The 17,807-nt window shown below is 38.7% G+C and overlaps 1 protein-coding gene across 2 annotated transcripts in view; it reads right to left on the reverse strand.

Moving 5' to 3' along the window:
- Positions 1-12,777: 12,777 nt before the first annotated feature.
- LOC115220521 (terminal nucleotidyltransferase 5C) overlaps positions 12,778-17,807 on the reverse strand; it is a 49,063-nt gene continuing 44,033 nt past the window's right edge. For both annotated transcript variants that reach the window (XM_036509992.1, XM_029790659.2), the window contains exon 2: positions 12,778-14,971. In XM_036509992.1, coding sequence (XP_036365885.1) covers positions 13,348-14,919 — 1,572 coding nt within the window. In that variant the 5' untranslated portion in view covers positions 14,920-14,971 and the 3' untranslated portion in view covers positions 12,778-13,347. The remainder of the gene's footprint in view (positions 14,972-17,807) is intronic.

Here is a 17,807-nt window from a genome sequence, read left to right on the forward strand (position 1 = left end):
TGAAAGATAAAGTTGACCATGGCGAAATTTTAACATTGGTCATAAAGATGGAATACCACAAGGTATTTTGTCCAGCATGCTAATGATTCTGACAGCTTATTATTATTATTATTATGGTTTCAAATTTTAGCACAAGGCCAGCAGGTTTGATGTGGTGGGGAGCTAAGTCGATTACATCGATCCCAGTGCTCAACTGGTACTTATTTTTTTGACTCCGAAAGGATGAATTTGAACTCAGGATATAAAGGTGGATGAAATGCTGTTAAGCATTTTTTCTGACATGCTAACGATTCTACCTGCTTACCACCATTCTAATAATAATAATAACAATAATAATGGTTTCAAATTTTGATCCAAAGCCAGCCAATCCGGTGGGAAGGGAATGAGTCGATGACCTAGACCCCTAGGGCTCAACTGGGACTCATTTTATCAATGTCTGGGAAATTGTCACTAGTGCGCTTAGCTTTATGACAACTAAGATTAAACTAACCAAAACCGTCATAGATGTCCCAACCACGACCATCACATCTTTTTGTATTTATTCAGGTCACTATTGTTCCAAACATCTATTTTTATTAAATCCATTCATATTAATCAGGATAGTGTAATTTGAGGTGAAATTTAACTGTTCTTTCTAACAAGTTAACACCTAAATGTCAAATCCCCACACAAGCTCTCAGTGTTCAAGACAAGACATTTTGGGACACAGGTGAGAGGAGTGTAAAGGTCAGTGACCCCCAAGGCTGGAGCCAGTCTAACATAGTCAACACACATCCTTGACCTTCACAATGACCTTCTAAGGTTAAAAGGTTGTGATAAATGAATACTGTTAATTGTGACTTGGATTATTTTAATACAGATGTTGATGGTCGGAACATTGAGAGCGAAGGTGGAAAGAGGCAGTAAAGTTTGAGCATTCTAGCGTCACTTGCCATATCTGTACACACACACAGAGGCATGTAGGATGTGATATATATATATATATATATGATGGGCTTCTTTCAGTTTCCATCTACCAAATCCACTCACAAGTCTTTGGTCAGCCTGAGGCTATTGTAGAAGACGCTTGCCCAAGAAGCCACACAGTGGGACTGAACCTGGAACCATGTGCTTTTGAAGCAAGTTTTTTACCACACAGCTATGCCTGCACCTGTGTGTATATGTGTGTGTGTGTGTGTGTGTGTGTGTGTGTGTTGAACCATTAATCCCTACACAGTTTTTTTGTTCTCTCTATTTTTTCCTTCTCAATCCTTTCTGTTGAAGAGGTTCAAAATGTCCAAGACTTTTCCATTCTTCCTGAGCGTCAAACTAATACACCTGCTTGTTGTTCTCTCACCTGTCTTCATCCTTCATAGGCACAATTTTCAAAAGAGTTCCTAATAGTTTCATACTTTAAGATACATTAAATTGGCAGATTTAGGTAACGTGCCATGTCTCTCCAAGCAACCTTTCAGGTCCAGATCATAATTTAATGTACCTCTAAAGCATGAAACTATTAATAGCTCTTTTGTAATTATGTATATTAAATAATATTTGTCTATCACTCGATGGAATACATTTTTTTGTTGATTCTACCTGTAATGGAGCTCTAAACTATATATACAGGGTGCAATGGGTAAATTGTCGCCATTTTATATTTTCTATTTTGCACATGTACCTTGTTTTTGATTTTGTTGACTACACAGAGTAGGGTCAGTTGGGCACCATCTGTGAGAAAAAAAAGCTCCATAATGCAATTCACTCTGCCAGAAATTTGGAAACAACATGCTGTACTGCTTGGCATTCATGCTGGAAGCTCCAATATGAACATTTCCGTGTTTGAGTGTCAATTTTAGGACAGTACAATCTGAGGACATGTACCGAGACTGAAAATAATCAAACATCATGGTGTTTGGGGTGATCAATAGTGATGGTAACCTTATACTTCCATTCATCTTCCCACATGGCCTCATACTCAACATGGAGGCCTACATGAAGTGCGTGGAGGAGGTAGTGCTGCCCTGGATCAAGAGGGTGGCTGCTGGAAGACCTCATATCTGGTAACAGGACTCTGCACCATACCTCACAAGGAGAACCCAGTCATGGCTGTCAGACAATTTCTGCGACCACATCACCCCTAACATCTGGTTACTTAACTCCCCCGACTGCAACCTCCTTGATTATTATGTGTGGGGCACAGTTGAGCGAGGGACCAACAAAACTCCTTGTAACACCAAAGATGAACTGAAGGCAAGGATTATGGCAGCATTCACCAACTTAAACAAGGATACTGTCCAGAAGAGTTGCAGGAGATTCTGAAATCATCTGGAGGCCATGGTTGAAGCTAATGGCGATTTCATTGAATAAATTTGGTCTTTAGTATTTCAAGATATTTTTATGTAATTTTGGTAACTATATCTGTTAAAATGAGATGTCAGCATTATTTTCATTTTAGCATAATTTAGATGACAGCTTATTCATCACACCCTGTGTATATATGTGTGTGTGCATGCATGTGTGTATATGGTTTGTACCTGAAGAATATGTTTGAGAAATTTCTCAACATATGAAACTATCAGTATCACTTAACGACATGCGTTGTGTTCTTTAAATAAATATTTATCTCAAACCAGATGGAATACTTTTTTTGTTGAATATTCTATCATTGAATAGTACATTATATATATATATATATAAGTGTACCGATATAGATTTTGAGTTGAAACCCAATTCCTGTAAAAGTACTAATTTATCGTATTGATCTATTGATACATTTATTCTGTCTAAAGGATGGTATAATTCTTTAGAATGGTGGTTTTCAACTGGGGCCCAAATAAGATTTTGTTAAAATTCATGTGCAATAATTTTGATATACTTCTTCAGTACACAAAATATTTTAGTTTTTGTTTTTATACGATCTGTAATAATATAAAAAAAATATAAAAGGACTATTGTAAACATTGAACAGCTGGGGGGCGGGGGGCGGTTTAGTAGAGTAAAATGGAGATCAAAGAGGTCTAGAATTAATGCAAAACAACAAAATAAATATATTTATGACAGTTTCTACAACCACATGGCTCCAGGTTTAATTTCATTGCATGGTGTGGTATCTTCTACCATAGAGCTGGACAGACCAATGCCGTGTGATTGAATTGTAAACTTGATTTTAACGTGCTCTTCCACACTAGTACGAGTCAGACAGAATTCACTGCGGCAGATTTTCTACAGCTGGATGCTCTTCCTGTTGCCAGCCCTCACCTATTTCAAAAGTTGATATTTCCCCTATTCTCTGAAGAATACAATGGTTCCAAGTGGTTTCCTTTAATAAAATGAGATCAAAATTTGGTTCCAAAAGTCATTCATTGTTGAGCTCTCTCATTGGTCATTTGCTCTTTTACCCCACTTCCACCAATTTTCCTTCAACTGGTCATCTGTTGCTGATAACTTTACCCAACTGGTCACTTGTTATCGAGTCCCTCCTCCCCCAGACTTCAGGTGCCAGGCTTGATTCTTGCAACACTAATTTCCCTGGGATGGAAGTTTAGAGATGAGACTAGACCAGCAGTCCTCAACTGCAGCTCCCAGGGCTGCATGTGGCCCCTCAAGCAACTTTCCAGCAGTTCTCCCTCTAGAGATATACATTTCTCTTGAACCCCTTAAGCATTTAAACTGGTCATATCTGGCCCCAAATAGTCTTCCTGTTTTATATCCAACCAGACCAGATCTGACCTCTGACATTTATTCTACAATGTAATTCTTAACATAAACAATCACATCAAAATCTCAAAGTTACAAGATAATCTAGGATTAATTCAAAACAATGTGAATGAATAAGGATTACATTTGACAGAATAATCCAAATACTAAAAGGTTGACTTGGGCTTTAATTTTTTTTGGTGCAGCCCATTCCAAAAATAGAAAATCCAGGTTTTGGGATCTAAAGGTGTAGAAACACTGGACTTGGCCCCTTACAGTCTTGTAATTTCATTGATGATGCTGACCCCTACCCTCTAGAGTAGGAGGAAGGCTATGGTATCCCTTTAAGAGCCGGGTAACAAGATACCATACTGAGACAAAAGGTGTCCGGGCACTCACTCCAGAGCCATGATACCAGTTTCAGAGTAGTTCAATGAAAGGTAGAATACCCAGGATTGCTTTCAGAATTCCTCAAGCATTTAATCACAATATGAAATAAACAAACATCATAACAACAACAACAACAACAAGATTATTTCAAAATAATTTATTCTGATTTTTATATTTTTAATCTTTTAATATTTTTTTGGGGAGTCTTTTGTGTTTTTCTTTTTTTTTGGAAAATAGTTTATGTTTTTTTTTGTCTTTTTACATTTTATCTGTACAAGAATGTCCATAAACATGTATACAATGGTGTGTGTATACAGTGGTGTGTGTATGTGTGTGTGTGTGTGTATACAGTTGGAGTGGAGGAGGATGTATACACAGGTTAAACTGTTGATATCACAAAAAAAGTGTGGAGGGGAGAGTGTGGGGCTGGGGGGTAAATAAATTTGCTACAGGGTTTTGCTTTGCAATTCTAAAACCTGCAGTGAGACACAGATGTCTGAGAGAATAACAATAATGAGTACTGATACTGGCGGCCCAACTGGGCCACACGTTTTGGGAGTGAGGGGCAGGAAAGAATTGATTAACAAAATAACAAAGAAAAGAAAAAATTATATATATATATATATATATATATATATATATATATATAATATATATATATATATATATATATATATATATATATATATATATATATATATATATATCAGCTCCGATACCTGACTGGTACTTCCTTTCATTGACCTCAGAAGGATGAAGAGTAAAGTTGACCTGTCAGATTTGGACTTGAAACATAAAAAGGGACAAGATAATAGGAAAAGAAATAGGGGACAGTCCCTAAAAGTTAAAAAGAAAAGCATTTCCACACACACATACACACGCGTCACACAATCAGCTGAGTTATTTAGCTCAATGGAGAAATATTTTACAATCTCAAAGAATATCATAGGGCCAGCTTTTGGCCCTCAAAATAGCAATTTAGCCCTCCTTTTATTTTAACCAATACTGAGAGTCTGGTGGCATTAGCCCAGCAAGAGATGAGGGCAGCACCAGCTCAATGAGAAGTGGTACCAGAACCGGTTCAGTGAATGAGAGATGAGGGGTGGCACCGGCTCTGTGTTCAATTTTCATTTACAAACTTCCCCCCCCCCCACCACAAAATTCTCTCATGAAACACAAAATAATGTAGATTCTGCTAACGTTTGCACTTATGTACACCAGAGTGCAAAGCATGTAAATTGTGTGTGAGTGTGGGTGGCAGAGCTGATTAATAGGAATATAAGTTATGAGAACTGAAAAATAAACAAAAAAAATAAAGTAATTTAGAAGACAAAAAAAAGTCAGTGGAGGTCAGTTATTGGAGTGGACGGGGTTAAATGATGTGGGAGGAGTGGGGGGGGGTGATTAATTATATCCAGAAGTAATTTCATGAACAGAAAAGGTAAAAAAAAATCTAAAATGTAACGTGAATAAAAGTGAGGATTGCTGAGAGATTTTAGAGAAGGACTTGTGCAGCAGCAAGGGATGCCCGTGATTGTGTATAGATGTAGATTTGTGTGTGTGTATATATATACTGGAGTAAACACAAATGTGAAACAAGGTGGAAAAAAGAGTACTCAAATACCAGTGGTAGAGTAATATACTTTATTTAAAGCAGCAGAAAATTCAACAAAACCTGTTTGAGTTTCACGTTTCCATTCGTCGGAAAGACTGTCCGACGAACGGAAACGTGAAACTCAGAGTAACAGGTTTTGTTGAATTTTCTGCTGCTCTAAATAAAGTATATATATATATATACATACAGACAGACACACAAATATACCTTGTGTGTGTGTGTGTGTGTGTGTGTCACAATAATCCAGCATTTTTTTGAAAGTACAACAGCTGCAAGTTCTATTTTGTGAAACATTGATAGAGAAAGAAAGACATGATTGCGCATGGTGGTGGATCCACACTCTTAGAGCAAGAGATGGAGGTGATTAGCAAAAGAAAGAAAGAAAGAAAAAAAACAAACTATAATTATGAATTAATAATGAGGATGCAGAAGAGTTCTAAGGGCTAGAAATACTCTGTGTGAGTGTGTGTGTATGTGTGTGTGTGTGTGTGTGGTGTGGTCACACACCCCCAGTGGAACTGAAGATCATACCAAATTTCTATTGTGTTGGACTTGGACTTCCTTTGTTGAGGGTGACAGACAAAACAGGTGGGTGCAGTGGTGGGACTTGGGTTTGACACAGACACAGCTGAATAATCAAAGTGTTTGGTCCAAAATTTAATAAGCAGTGTCCTCAAAGTGATTTTTTTTCTCTTGCATATTATTATTATTATTATTATAAAAAAATAAAGCATTATCACCACCATTCCAAGTTCAAATTCCTCTTGGGTCAATTTGCTTTTCATCCCTTTGGTATATGAGTGGGGGGGGGTCATCCAATCAAGTACCAGCTGAGCACTGGGAGTCACTGTAATCAACTTAACCCCACCCGCCCCTGAAATTGCCGGCCTTGTGCCAAAATTTGAAAATTACTATTATACTCAACTAAAACTACAACCATCAGCAAGAAAGGGGTCACTTTGGCCCTTGCATCATCAGACAGATCCTAGGGTCTTAAGAGTAGGGTACCTGCCCTGCCTTGAAATTCCTAAAGGCAGTTTCTCGCCAACCCTCCAGAAATGAGAACAATATCCTTTTAGTTTTTGTTGGTTTTGCCACCTGTTATTTTTTTTATTTGATGATACCCTCCCCTTGTTTTTGGTTATCCATGTTTGGATTGTCATCTAACATTTTGTGCCTAATATATTATATATATATATATATATATATATATATATATATATATATATATATATATACATACATACATATACATCAATAGTTTTAATAATTTCTTTTGACTAGATGGACACAAGACTGTTTTAGGAATTAGGATGTAATGTTTTAATGAACTGGACTGGACCGTATAATATTGGTAGTTATTTTTAATCTTGTGTGTGTGTGTGGGGGCGGGGGGGCAAATTTTTTGTGCATTTACACAACCCTTTGAATATTCTGGACCCTTCTCTCTGAACTGTTCTACCATCCCCAATATTCTATAAAACAGAACAAGGCCAGAAAGAGAGAGAGTGTGTGTGTGTGTGTGGTGATCAACTGAAACCCTTATCTTTGCAATCAATGGAGTGCCAATATTCTTGGAAGAGAAGGGGTTAGTCAATACCAGCTCCAGTACTTGACTATTTATTTCAGGGACACTAAGGATGAAAGGCAAAGATAATCTCTGCAGGATTTGAACTCGCGGAGCAGGTACATTCGCTTAAATCAACTCCAGTATTTCACTGGTATGGTACTTCATCTTATCAAACACCTGAACAATGAAAGACGTACCAGGGTTTGAACTCCCAATCCAAAGGGCTGTAATGAAATACTGCAAAACATCTGACACTAACCATTTGTCACTCCCCATCTACCCTTCTCTTAATAGTTTCTAATAGGCCAGAAATTGGGTGTTGGTGGTCATAGGGTTCAGTTGATTAAATCAACCCCAGTAGTTGACTGGTATCTTATTTTATAGACCCTAGAGGGATAGAAAGTTGACCTTGGGAGGATTTGAACTCAGAACAAACACCCCAGGCATTTTGTTGGATGCTCTTATGATTCTGCCATTCCTAATTCTTTATTTTGGCACAAGGCCAGCAATTTTGAGAGGCAGGCAAGTCAATGCCATCATTTCCAGTACTTGACTGGTACTTTAACCCCCAGAAGGATGGAAAGACAAAGGTGACCCCAGTAGAATTTGAACTGAGAACACAAGACAACAGAACTAAGTATTTTTTTTCTGAAGCTCTAATGATTCTGCTAGCTCAAACCCCTTAATAATAATGGTCTCAAATTTTGGTACAAAGCCAGCAAGTTTAGGGGAAGGGTAAAGTTGAATATATCAACCCCCAGTGTGTAACTGGTACTTATTTTGTGAACCCTGAAAGGGTGAAAGAGAAAGTTGACTTCAGTGGAAATTGAACTCAGAACAAAGATGGATGAAATACCAAAATCATAATATTAGTTTCTAATATGAGTACGAGGTTAGAATTAGGTGTGGGAGGAGTGTGGGGTCAGAGGTATATTATAAAAAAAAAATTGATCCCGGTATGTTACTGATATTTTATTGAATTAGGAATTATGAAAGCAAAGCATAAATCCTGCAGGTATATTAACTTTCTGATTCTGTCAAACCACTGCACAAAATTCTAATTTTGGCACAAGGCCAGCAATTATGAAGTGAGTGGAGTGGGGTCAGTTACATCATTTCCAGTACTTGACTGATACTTAATCCCACCCCTTAAAGGACGATGAGTAAAACTGAACTTGGTAGGAGTTGAACTCAGAAAGTAAAGAGCCAAAAGAAATACTGCTAAGCATTTGTCTTATGTGCTAATGGTTCAGTCAGCTTGCTGCCTTAATAATAATAATCCTTTCTGCAATAGGTTCAAGAGCTGAAATTTGGGGGATGTGGTGGTGGGGAGCGGGGGAGGCGGTCAGTTTCATCGACACCTGTACTTGATGAAAGGCAAAAGCTGACTTTGGTGGAATTTGGATTTGGGACATAAAGCTGGAAAAAATGCCACAAAGCATTTTGCTTCATGTGCCCATGATTCTGCCAGTTCGCTTTTAGCATCAGCACAAAGCCAAAAATTGTGTTGGTAGTGGTCAGTTGGTCAAACTGAGCTGAGTACTTCACTGGTACCTTATTTTATCAACCCTGGAAGGATGAAAAATAAAGCCAACATTGACAGGATTGAACTCAGAATGTGAATTACTGGAAGAACTACCATAGAGATTGTTATACTCTGCTCTTGCAACAATTCTACCAATCAGAATCTTAGTTTCTAACCTAGTTGGAAGGGGTTAGCTGATACTGTTGACCCCTGTATTCCACAGGTACTTTATATTCTTATCGACCTAAGAAGGACGAAAGGCAAAACTGACCTTGGCATGGCAGGGGAAATTGAAATTTTTGGTATCTGGCCAGCAATTTCTGGGGAGGGGACAAGTTGATTACATTGACCCCATTGTTCAACTGGTACTTATTTTATCAGCCCTGAAAGGATGAGAGGCAAAGTTGAGCTCAGTAGAATTTGAACTCAGACCATAAAGATGGCCAAAATGCTACAAAGCATGCTAACGGTTCTAACCAGCTGGCCAATTGCAAAGAATGTTTTCTGCCTCAGATAAGTCTCATTCCATCATCCAAAGAATTATTATTATAAAGGCCTTTTTATTTTTAATTGTGTAGACAAAAGCAATTCATCAAATGGAGTCAGTCTTAAAATATAACTGGTACTATATATAAGGTACCATAGATATTACTGGTACTAAATCCTACCGCTTTTGATAGAATTCGAACCCAGAAGTCAAACAAGGTAAAAAAAAAAAAAAATGATCACATCTTCCAAAAATTAATGCCCTCATTAACGATGATAAATAATTATTACAGATTAATATTAATGAAATTGTGAAAACAAATGTAACATGCAACATAAAATATATCTATATGGCAACAAAGAACACCTTGTGGTGGGCGAGTCCGGCAGGGGAGTGGTGTGTGTGTGTGTATGTGTATGTGTGTGTGAGCTACATGGTAAACAGACTCATGAGGAATATCACATCAATATCACAAGATAAATATGAAATGTATGGTTGCTTTATGCCTCATAGCTGATGCCATACGGGAGACGTATGTGTGTGTGTGTGTGCGTGCTTGCACACGTGCACAAACATATCACTTGTTTCTGTCTTTCTGCAAAGACTGGAATGAGAAACTCAAACAATTTCTGAAACTTTCAGCTTTCAATAAAATCCTATGTGTTTATCTTTAGATTTGTTTATATATATGTGTGTGTGTGTGTGTGTGTGTGTGTGTGTGTGTGTGTGTGTGTGTGTGTGTGTGTGGTGTGTGTGTGTGGTGTGTGTGTGGTGTGTGTGTGTGTGTGTGTGTGTGTGTGTGTGTGTATATATATAGAGGGTGGGTGAAGAGAGTGTATAAGAGAGATGACTGATGTGAGAGAAGACAAAGAGAGAGAGAGAGAGTGTGTGTGTGTGTGTGTGTGTGTGTGTGTGCTGAAAGTGGTGACTTGTACAAGAAAGTGAAAGTATTTTGACTGAATATGGGAAGTTTATGAAAATAGCGCCACCTACTGACAGTTTCTGAGTATAATTGTAATACACACACACACACACAAACAAATGTATATATATCTGCAAAATTATACTGCACATATATACGCACACAAAGAACGTGACACATGGAGGCGGGGAGCAAGCAAACTGTTTATGTGGGGGGGCAAGAGTGGATGGTGAGTGGAGAGACTTGCCACAGAATTGATAAAACGTAAACCAGAGACAATGAAGAAAAGCCAGCAAGTCAATTAGGGGGGGGGAGGTCGTAAATGTTGAGATCAATTTTTAAAAAGTGTACTTTTAAGATGTACAACAACAACAACAGCAGCAAAACTATTGACTGTTGTTGTTGTTGATCTGACGGTGCACTACAATATAAGTGATTAACAACTCTAACATATTGTGGCTTAGAACTTGGTGTGTGTGTGTGTGTGCGCATGCAGTTGTGTATATGTATATTTGTGTCTATGTATGCATACTGTATGTGTGCAAGTGTGTGTGTATACTTGTGTGCATGTGTGCGTAAACACCATATTGACAAATTTTCAACTCCATATGTCTAAGAAATGTTTATAGAAAACATCCAAGAGAAGATTTTATAGAGCAGAAATAAGGACCAAGTAAGATGACATTTAAAGGGCCCATGGGGGACCTGGAATATTTATGATGCCTTTATGGGTAAATTGGGGATCCAGAAGAGGAAGTTTTTGGGGAATTGAGGATCTGGGGGAATAAGACCTTCAGTGTAGATGAAGGACCTGGAAGCAAGAAGAAGGACTTCTTCATTTTCAATATAAAAATGATTAATCCATCAACAAGGGTCCTAATAAAGATGAAGAGGTATAGAGGGAAAGAAGAGGGCAGTGTGCGTGTGTGTGTGTGTCATAGAAGTATATAGATTTAAGAAGCTATATTAGAATAACCCCCACCAAGAACAAAGGAAAAAAAAAAAATCAAGCCGAGACCTCGAACTTGCTCTAACATTAAAACAAACCTTAATATGTACATTTATCATTGTTGTTGTTCTTATTGGTGTTGATCAGTTTATATTTAGATGGCCTAATAACAGCAACAACAATCTTTGAAATATAATTAATAATCAAGTAAGCTAAAGTAAAATTAAAAGTGACAAACCCAGAAAATATTTTTTGTAGAATCCAGAAAGGTTTACGTTGAATGAGGTGGGCTCTACAGAGACAAGGGGCAAAAAGATGCAGAATGTGTGTGGGAACACTATACGTATGTATGTATACATACATATACATGCACACACTTATAATTTATAAATAAATTATATATATTCTTATATATATATATCTTATATATGTATATATAATATGTAAGAACAAACTCATCACAAAAGAAACTCCAAGCCAGTATTTAGGTTACATGCACGCCCACACATGCACGTCTGTCTACAGAAAGATTAAATGTTGCACAGCACTTTAACGAGACAGCGAATGTGAGGGGTGTGTGTGTGTGCATGGAAGGGGACTGGAGGCAGAAATAGTTTGACTAACTCTTGAGACAGGAACAAACATAACTGATCCTTAATGTAGCTGCAGAAGAAGGGGGTTAAACAAAAAGAAAAAAAAAAAAAAGATAGTGACAAAAAGAAAAAGTTGGGATTTGTGAGTCCTTGTATGTATGTATGTATGTATGTAACAATATTAGACCATATGTGTACGTGTGTGTGTGTGTGTGTGTGTGTGTGTGTGTGTGCGTGTGTGTGTGTGTGTGTGTATGTATGCGTGTGCATATGTGAAGGGGATCCCAGCCCCAACCAGCAACTGAAGCATGGTCAATAATTTGATAACTTTGTTTTCCTTGAGTGTATCACCTCTCAGAAAGAGAAAAATTATAAAAACAGCAACAGTAATAATAATAATAATAATGATAATAAATGGTTTCTGATTTAGGCACAAGGCCAGCAGTTTTTTGGGTTTTTTTTTTTCTCTTGTTCCTCTTGTTTTTTTTTTTGAGAGGAGAAAGTTGGTCGATACTATCGACCCCAGTATTTCACTGGTACTTTATTTCATCGACTCCCAGAGAGAGGAAAGGCAAAGTTGACCTCCACCGGGAACTGAACTCAGAGCGCAAAGAACTGGAAAAATACAACAAAGCTCTTTTTTTTTTCTTTTTTTCTCTCCCCATGTTCCAACGATTCTGCCAGTCCACCATCCAACAACAGTAATAATAATAATAACAATTATAAGCTATAAATGAACAAAATCTCAGAATTGCTAATTGCAATGAGAATCTTTTTGATTTTTTTTTTTTCATATCTAAATTATACACATAACACATACATGCACGCACGCAAAGAATCATACATGCAAAGAACATACATATATATATATACATCCTAACATACACACACACACACATACACTCCCTAACATACACATTGGAAAGAAAATTGAAAGAGGAAAAAAAATACTAAGTCTTTGAACAGAATTATTCCAAGAAAGAGGAACGTTTCTATTGAAAATATATATATATTTCTCCAGAATCTTCTGGAAACTGAAGTGATGTGGAGCGGGGAGTTTATAAGGGGGCAAAAGGGAGACAGAAAATATATTTGTTAGGTTTTTTTTTGGTTTTTGGTTTTTTTTTTGCATTGTATGTGTGTGACTAAACTCCTTCCAGACATCCGGCATTTAGTTGTGTATGTATATGGTTGCAGGGAGGGGGAGTGAGAAAGAGAGAGAGAGGAAGCGCAGTAATAGCAGTAGCAGAGAGAGAGAGAGAGAGAGTGTGTGTGGGAGGGAGTGAAACTAAAAGGGGCAGAGGGAACAGGTGAAAAGTGAGAGGTGGACCCTGCTGAGGGTCCATTTTTTTTTTTTAAGTATGGTGGTGGGGCAGGAGAAGTAAAAGGAGAAATGAGCAAATAAGAACAAATTCATAAAAAAAAAAAAAATTAAAAGAAAAAGATATGGAGCTCTGCCATTATAGGGATAGGGGTGGGTTCAGAGATGGAAGTGGTGAAGTGTAGGGATGGGCATGTGTTTGTGTGTGTGTGTGTGTGTGTGTATGTGTGTGTGTGTGGTGTAAGGGAGAGAATGTGGTTAAGGATGTATATATGTGTGTGCGTGTGTGTTTGGATGAGGCTAGGAACATTGTAAATAGGGCTGTGGACAAAGTGGACACGAGGAGATGGAACTATTGCCTACTTGATAAAATGGTAAATAGCTGTAGTACTGACTGCCGCCACTGGAGTTATTGTAAGGTCCATAGAATACTTGGTCCAAAATCAAATTATTTAAGTTGTCAAACTGTGGTAGTTGAAGGTATTTACTCTGGGCTTTTTGTTCCTGTTCTAGCAAGATCTCACAAGCCAACTGATGTATAAGATTTAGTGTCTGTCGTCGTTCATGGCCCATCAAACAGATTGTGCTGTCGTCAACCACTCGGTAGAGCGTCATCAAGTATTCATATTTCAGATCCTCCTCACCACTAAAATGGTTTGCCAGATAAGCATCCAGCTTCTGTTTTTGTTGCGACAAGTCGCTGAAATCTATGAAAAACCTAGAACACATGTAGCGCTCCATGGCACGGATGTCCACGTTGCCAGCTGGTGTGTAGCGCCTCACTAACAGGTTACAGTATTTCAGTAAACCTCCACCCCGTATCTCTTCTGGGTTTCGTGTGGCAATTAGCTTTTCAGTTAAGTGGAACCAGGCTTGTGAAAAGTCCCCGTACACACTCTCGGCTTTCACAGTTGGGTAAAAATGTTCGCTGGTCGGAGTGTTGGAAACTTCGTAGAACGTTAACAAACTGTCCAAGATTATCTGAAAGGAATCAACACTAAATTCAAACTGACGTTTCATTTTGTCCACAAACTTAAGCTCCACATTTTTACCTTTATTATTTGAGAGTGATATCAAACTCCAACGGTCGCCATGTTCATTGCACACTTTTACCATTTTCTGAACGTAAGCTTCTTTCAAGCTGCAACTGGACATCCTGTCTTTACTGACGCCAGCTGGCAGAAAGTCTAAGAGGCAGCCAAGAACACAATTCTTCACTTTTTGAAGTTCATTCTGGTTGGAGAGATCAATCCCAAATATCAAGTCCAAGTCATTATAAGTCTGAGAAGTATCTGTCTCTAAGACATAGCTGGCGGCACCGCCGTTTAGACGCATATCTCGAACATGGACCCCTTCAGATTTCAGCTTTTGGCGAACCAGTTGGATGAGATCCTTCAGTTTAACATCAAGGGTAGGGAAATTGCCACGACCATGGATTGGTATGGATGCCTCCATCACTTCCACGAGTCGCATCAATTGGTCATATTCCAAGACCTTGAAACGACAAGATGACTGTGTGTCGTCAAGTAATTCTGTTGAGCCGAAAACAAACATCTGATCACTTAAACTTGAGCCATCATTGTTGCAGTCCTCTTCATCGTAGGTTTCAATCTGCAGCTCATCTCCTGCCTCTTCTTCCTCGATGTCAACATCAGCGACTGGCTCTACAGTAACCACAGTAACAGCATCAAGGTCTGCAGTCGGCGAAGGTGTCTCAGGTGTTGTCTGGGTGTCATCGGTGTCCTTATCAACCGCAGCAGTGGTGTTGGTGTTGGTGGTGCAACAGACTGCAGTGTCTGCAGGTGCAACTGAAGCAGAAGTGGCTGAAGAACCACTAGATATGGCAACAGCACAAACACTATCTGTAGCCATTGCCAAGAGTTGTCGTCTTTACAACTTTATGGCGGTTTCTGAGGAGCGGATTCTGAAAAGAGAAAGAAAAAAAGAGGTGGTTACAATACTGTTTGGTAATAATAATAGAGAAGTAACAACAAAACAAACAGAAATAACCAACAACAACCACTTCTAAAACTAGCGGTTCCCATTTGCCAAACCAATGAGGTGGTGGTGCTTTGAATAGTCAAGCAATCCTTCAAAAATAACAGCCAAAACCTCAAATCCTACCATATTTTAAATAAGGAAATGGCATCCCTAAAGAGGCAGGATGGTCCTGGCCGGAAAGTCTTTAATCATGGGCCTGCTGGATCAGGGCTGACCTAGGGCCAAACACCCCCACCCCCTGCCTTCATACACATTCAAATAGCCACAACATCATCTGTCTGGACAAACATTATTCTGGTCAACATCTGGACAAACATCTGAGAAGCAACAGACTGAACACAACATTGACTGTTTGACCGTCATATTCAGACCAAAACTGAACACAAACAGTCGACCACATGTCTTTGACAATATGGCCACCACCCCCAAACACTAGTGGGGTGGGTGGGGTATGTCAGATCGAGCTGGGATGTGTAACAATAGTAGGGTCCAGCTGATAGAGCCTTGGGTCAGTGTTGAGACAGGAGTGACCAGAGGCTATTCAACAATACCGTCCACTCAGGTAATAACAACGATGTTGTAAACAGCTGTTCTTAAAAAGATAATTGGGTATGATTGACCATATTTGGAGATAGTTTCAATACAGAATAGGTGAGAGAGAGAGAGAGAGAGAGAAGCAGAGTTAAGAGAGACGTTACATTAAGAGAGACGTTGAGAGAAAGACAGACACGTTAAGAGGGGAAGAAAGATTTGGTGACAGAATCGTAAAGAGAGAAAGAGAGAGAGATGAGTGACATGAGTTGAGAGAGAGAGGTAGAAGAAGAGTTTGTGAGACTGTCTCGTAAAGAGAGGAAGGGAGAGAGAGAGAGCTGTGTGAAAGAAAGTGAGGGAAAGGTTGACAGTGTTGGAAAGGGGGGGAGAGTAAACAATGTGAGTATATGGTCGGTGAGAGAAGGGGAGGAAGGGGAGATTGATGTGATGTGTGCGAGACAGCAAGAGGCAGTTGAGAGAATGTGTGTGTGTGTGTGCTCAGAGGTGGCCAACTGACGGTGCCAACTCGCCAAAAGAGAGAGAGAGAGATGGAGACGAGGGGTGGATATGGGGGGTAGAGTGCAAGAGGGAAAGATGGAGGTACACGGGTCAGAGTGGTATGGGAGATGGCGATAGAGAGAGAAAATTAGGGTGAAAGATGGAGAAATGATAATATAGGACGGTAGCGAGAAGGGAGTAGGAGGAGCGATTGAGTAAGCGATGGAGAGAGAGAGAGAGAGAAAAAGAGAGAAATGTGTGTGTTGATGACGACAACAGCCAGTGTGACAAGAAGCAATCTATTGGTCGTTTGTATCCTAGCAACGCCTTAGAACTGTATCCTACGTCAACAGGTTCTCGCCTCACCCCCAGCGACACCCACTATGTCGACAATATGGTGAGAACGGCCTTAGTAAGCAACACGAAATATTGCAGCCTGCTGCACATTTCAGGGTTATAGATATGTTTAAAACAGATGCGCTGGTTCGTGTTCAAAGCCAGCTTGTAACAGTAACCCTGCCTGTCGTACCCGCCACCCTTACAGCAGATAGAACCAAAGCTAAACTACTGTATATGAGCAGAAATACTTGACGCACGGGTTACGTGTTGGCGGGTGTTTAGAAATGTGAACTGTTCGATTAGAAAAGAAAGATATATAGGTGTGTGTGTGTGGTGTGTGTGTGTGTGAGATTAATATTTTTAGTAATGATGTAAAAGTGAAATAAATTCAAAGTAGGACAATAATAACGACAATAAATAAAAAAAAAACTGAGCTTGTTACTAATATTATTTATAAGAGGAGAAAGTTTTTGCACGCCATGTTGAAGTAGACATGTTACGCCACCATCAGTCGAAGTTACACAATATGGTGAACTTTTGCACATGTTGAACACGGTCAAAAGTGAGTGTTTTCGTGTCAGAAGAAGTGAACATACTGGAAAGAAGAAATTCTGTGAGGTTTCTACAGGTGGGAGACTTGGGAACGGGAAGTTCTTCAAACCACCGAGGCATCACGTTTCTCCCTCCCTCTTTCTTTCTCACTCTCTCTCTCTCTCTGACACACGGGTAAAAAGAGAAGGAAAGAATAAGAGAGAGAGAGAGGAATTTTTAATGTCATTCTAAGTGGCAGAATTAACCTTATTTCTTCTTCCTTTCCTTCTTCCGTGGTCGGCAAAAATAAAACACTCATCGATAACCGTGATTGATTCCAAATATGGCCTCGTGCCAATCTTAAAAACATTATTCCGGTAACATATGTGGAGGAAAATACTTTTTATTTTTTTATTATTTCTTCCTCTCTTTCGAAACTTTCCATTTATGTAGACACAATAACTGCTGACTTCAGGCATCAAACATACTTTGTCAGCAGTTTATGAAGAAACAAAATTCAAAAAGTGTTCAGTAATTTTTTTTTTTTAACGGAAATATATTTTTGCTGAATTTGGAAATACAAGAACACTTGTTTGAAAAAATTACTCTTGGAGAGTTTAAAAGTTTTTGGTAATTGTTATATATTTACGAAACGGCCAAATTCCTGTATTTGCTTCGTTTATTTTCTAAATCTTCATTTTTTTTCTTGTTAAGTTTCTTATTTAATAAACCAAATCTTCGAGCAGAAAATTTTTTATAATTTCATTTTTTCTTTTTCTTATTCTTATTTTTTTTTTTTTTTGCGGTCTATGGAACGGTGAGGAATTGTTTTAGCGAAGGCGATAACGACAGGAATTGGC

This window comes from Octopus sinensis, linkage group LG16, assembly GCF_006345805.1.
Source record: "Octopus sinensis linkage group LG16, ASM634580v1, whole genome shotgun sequence".
NCBI lineage: Eukaryota > Metazoa > Mollusca > Cephalopoda > Octopoda > Octopodidae > Octopus > Octopus sinensis.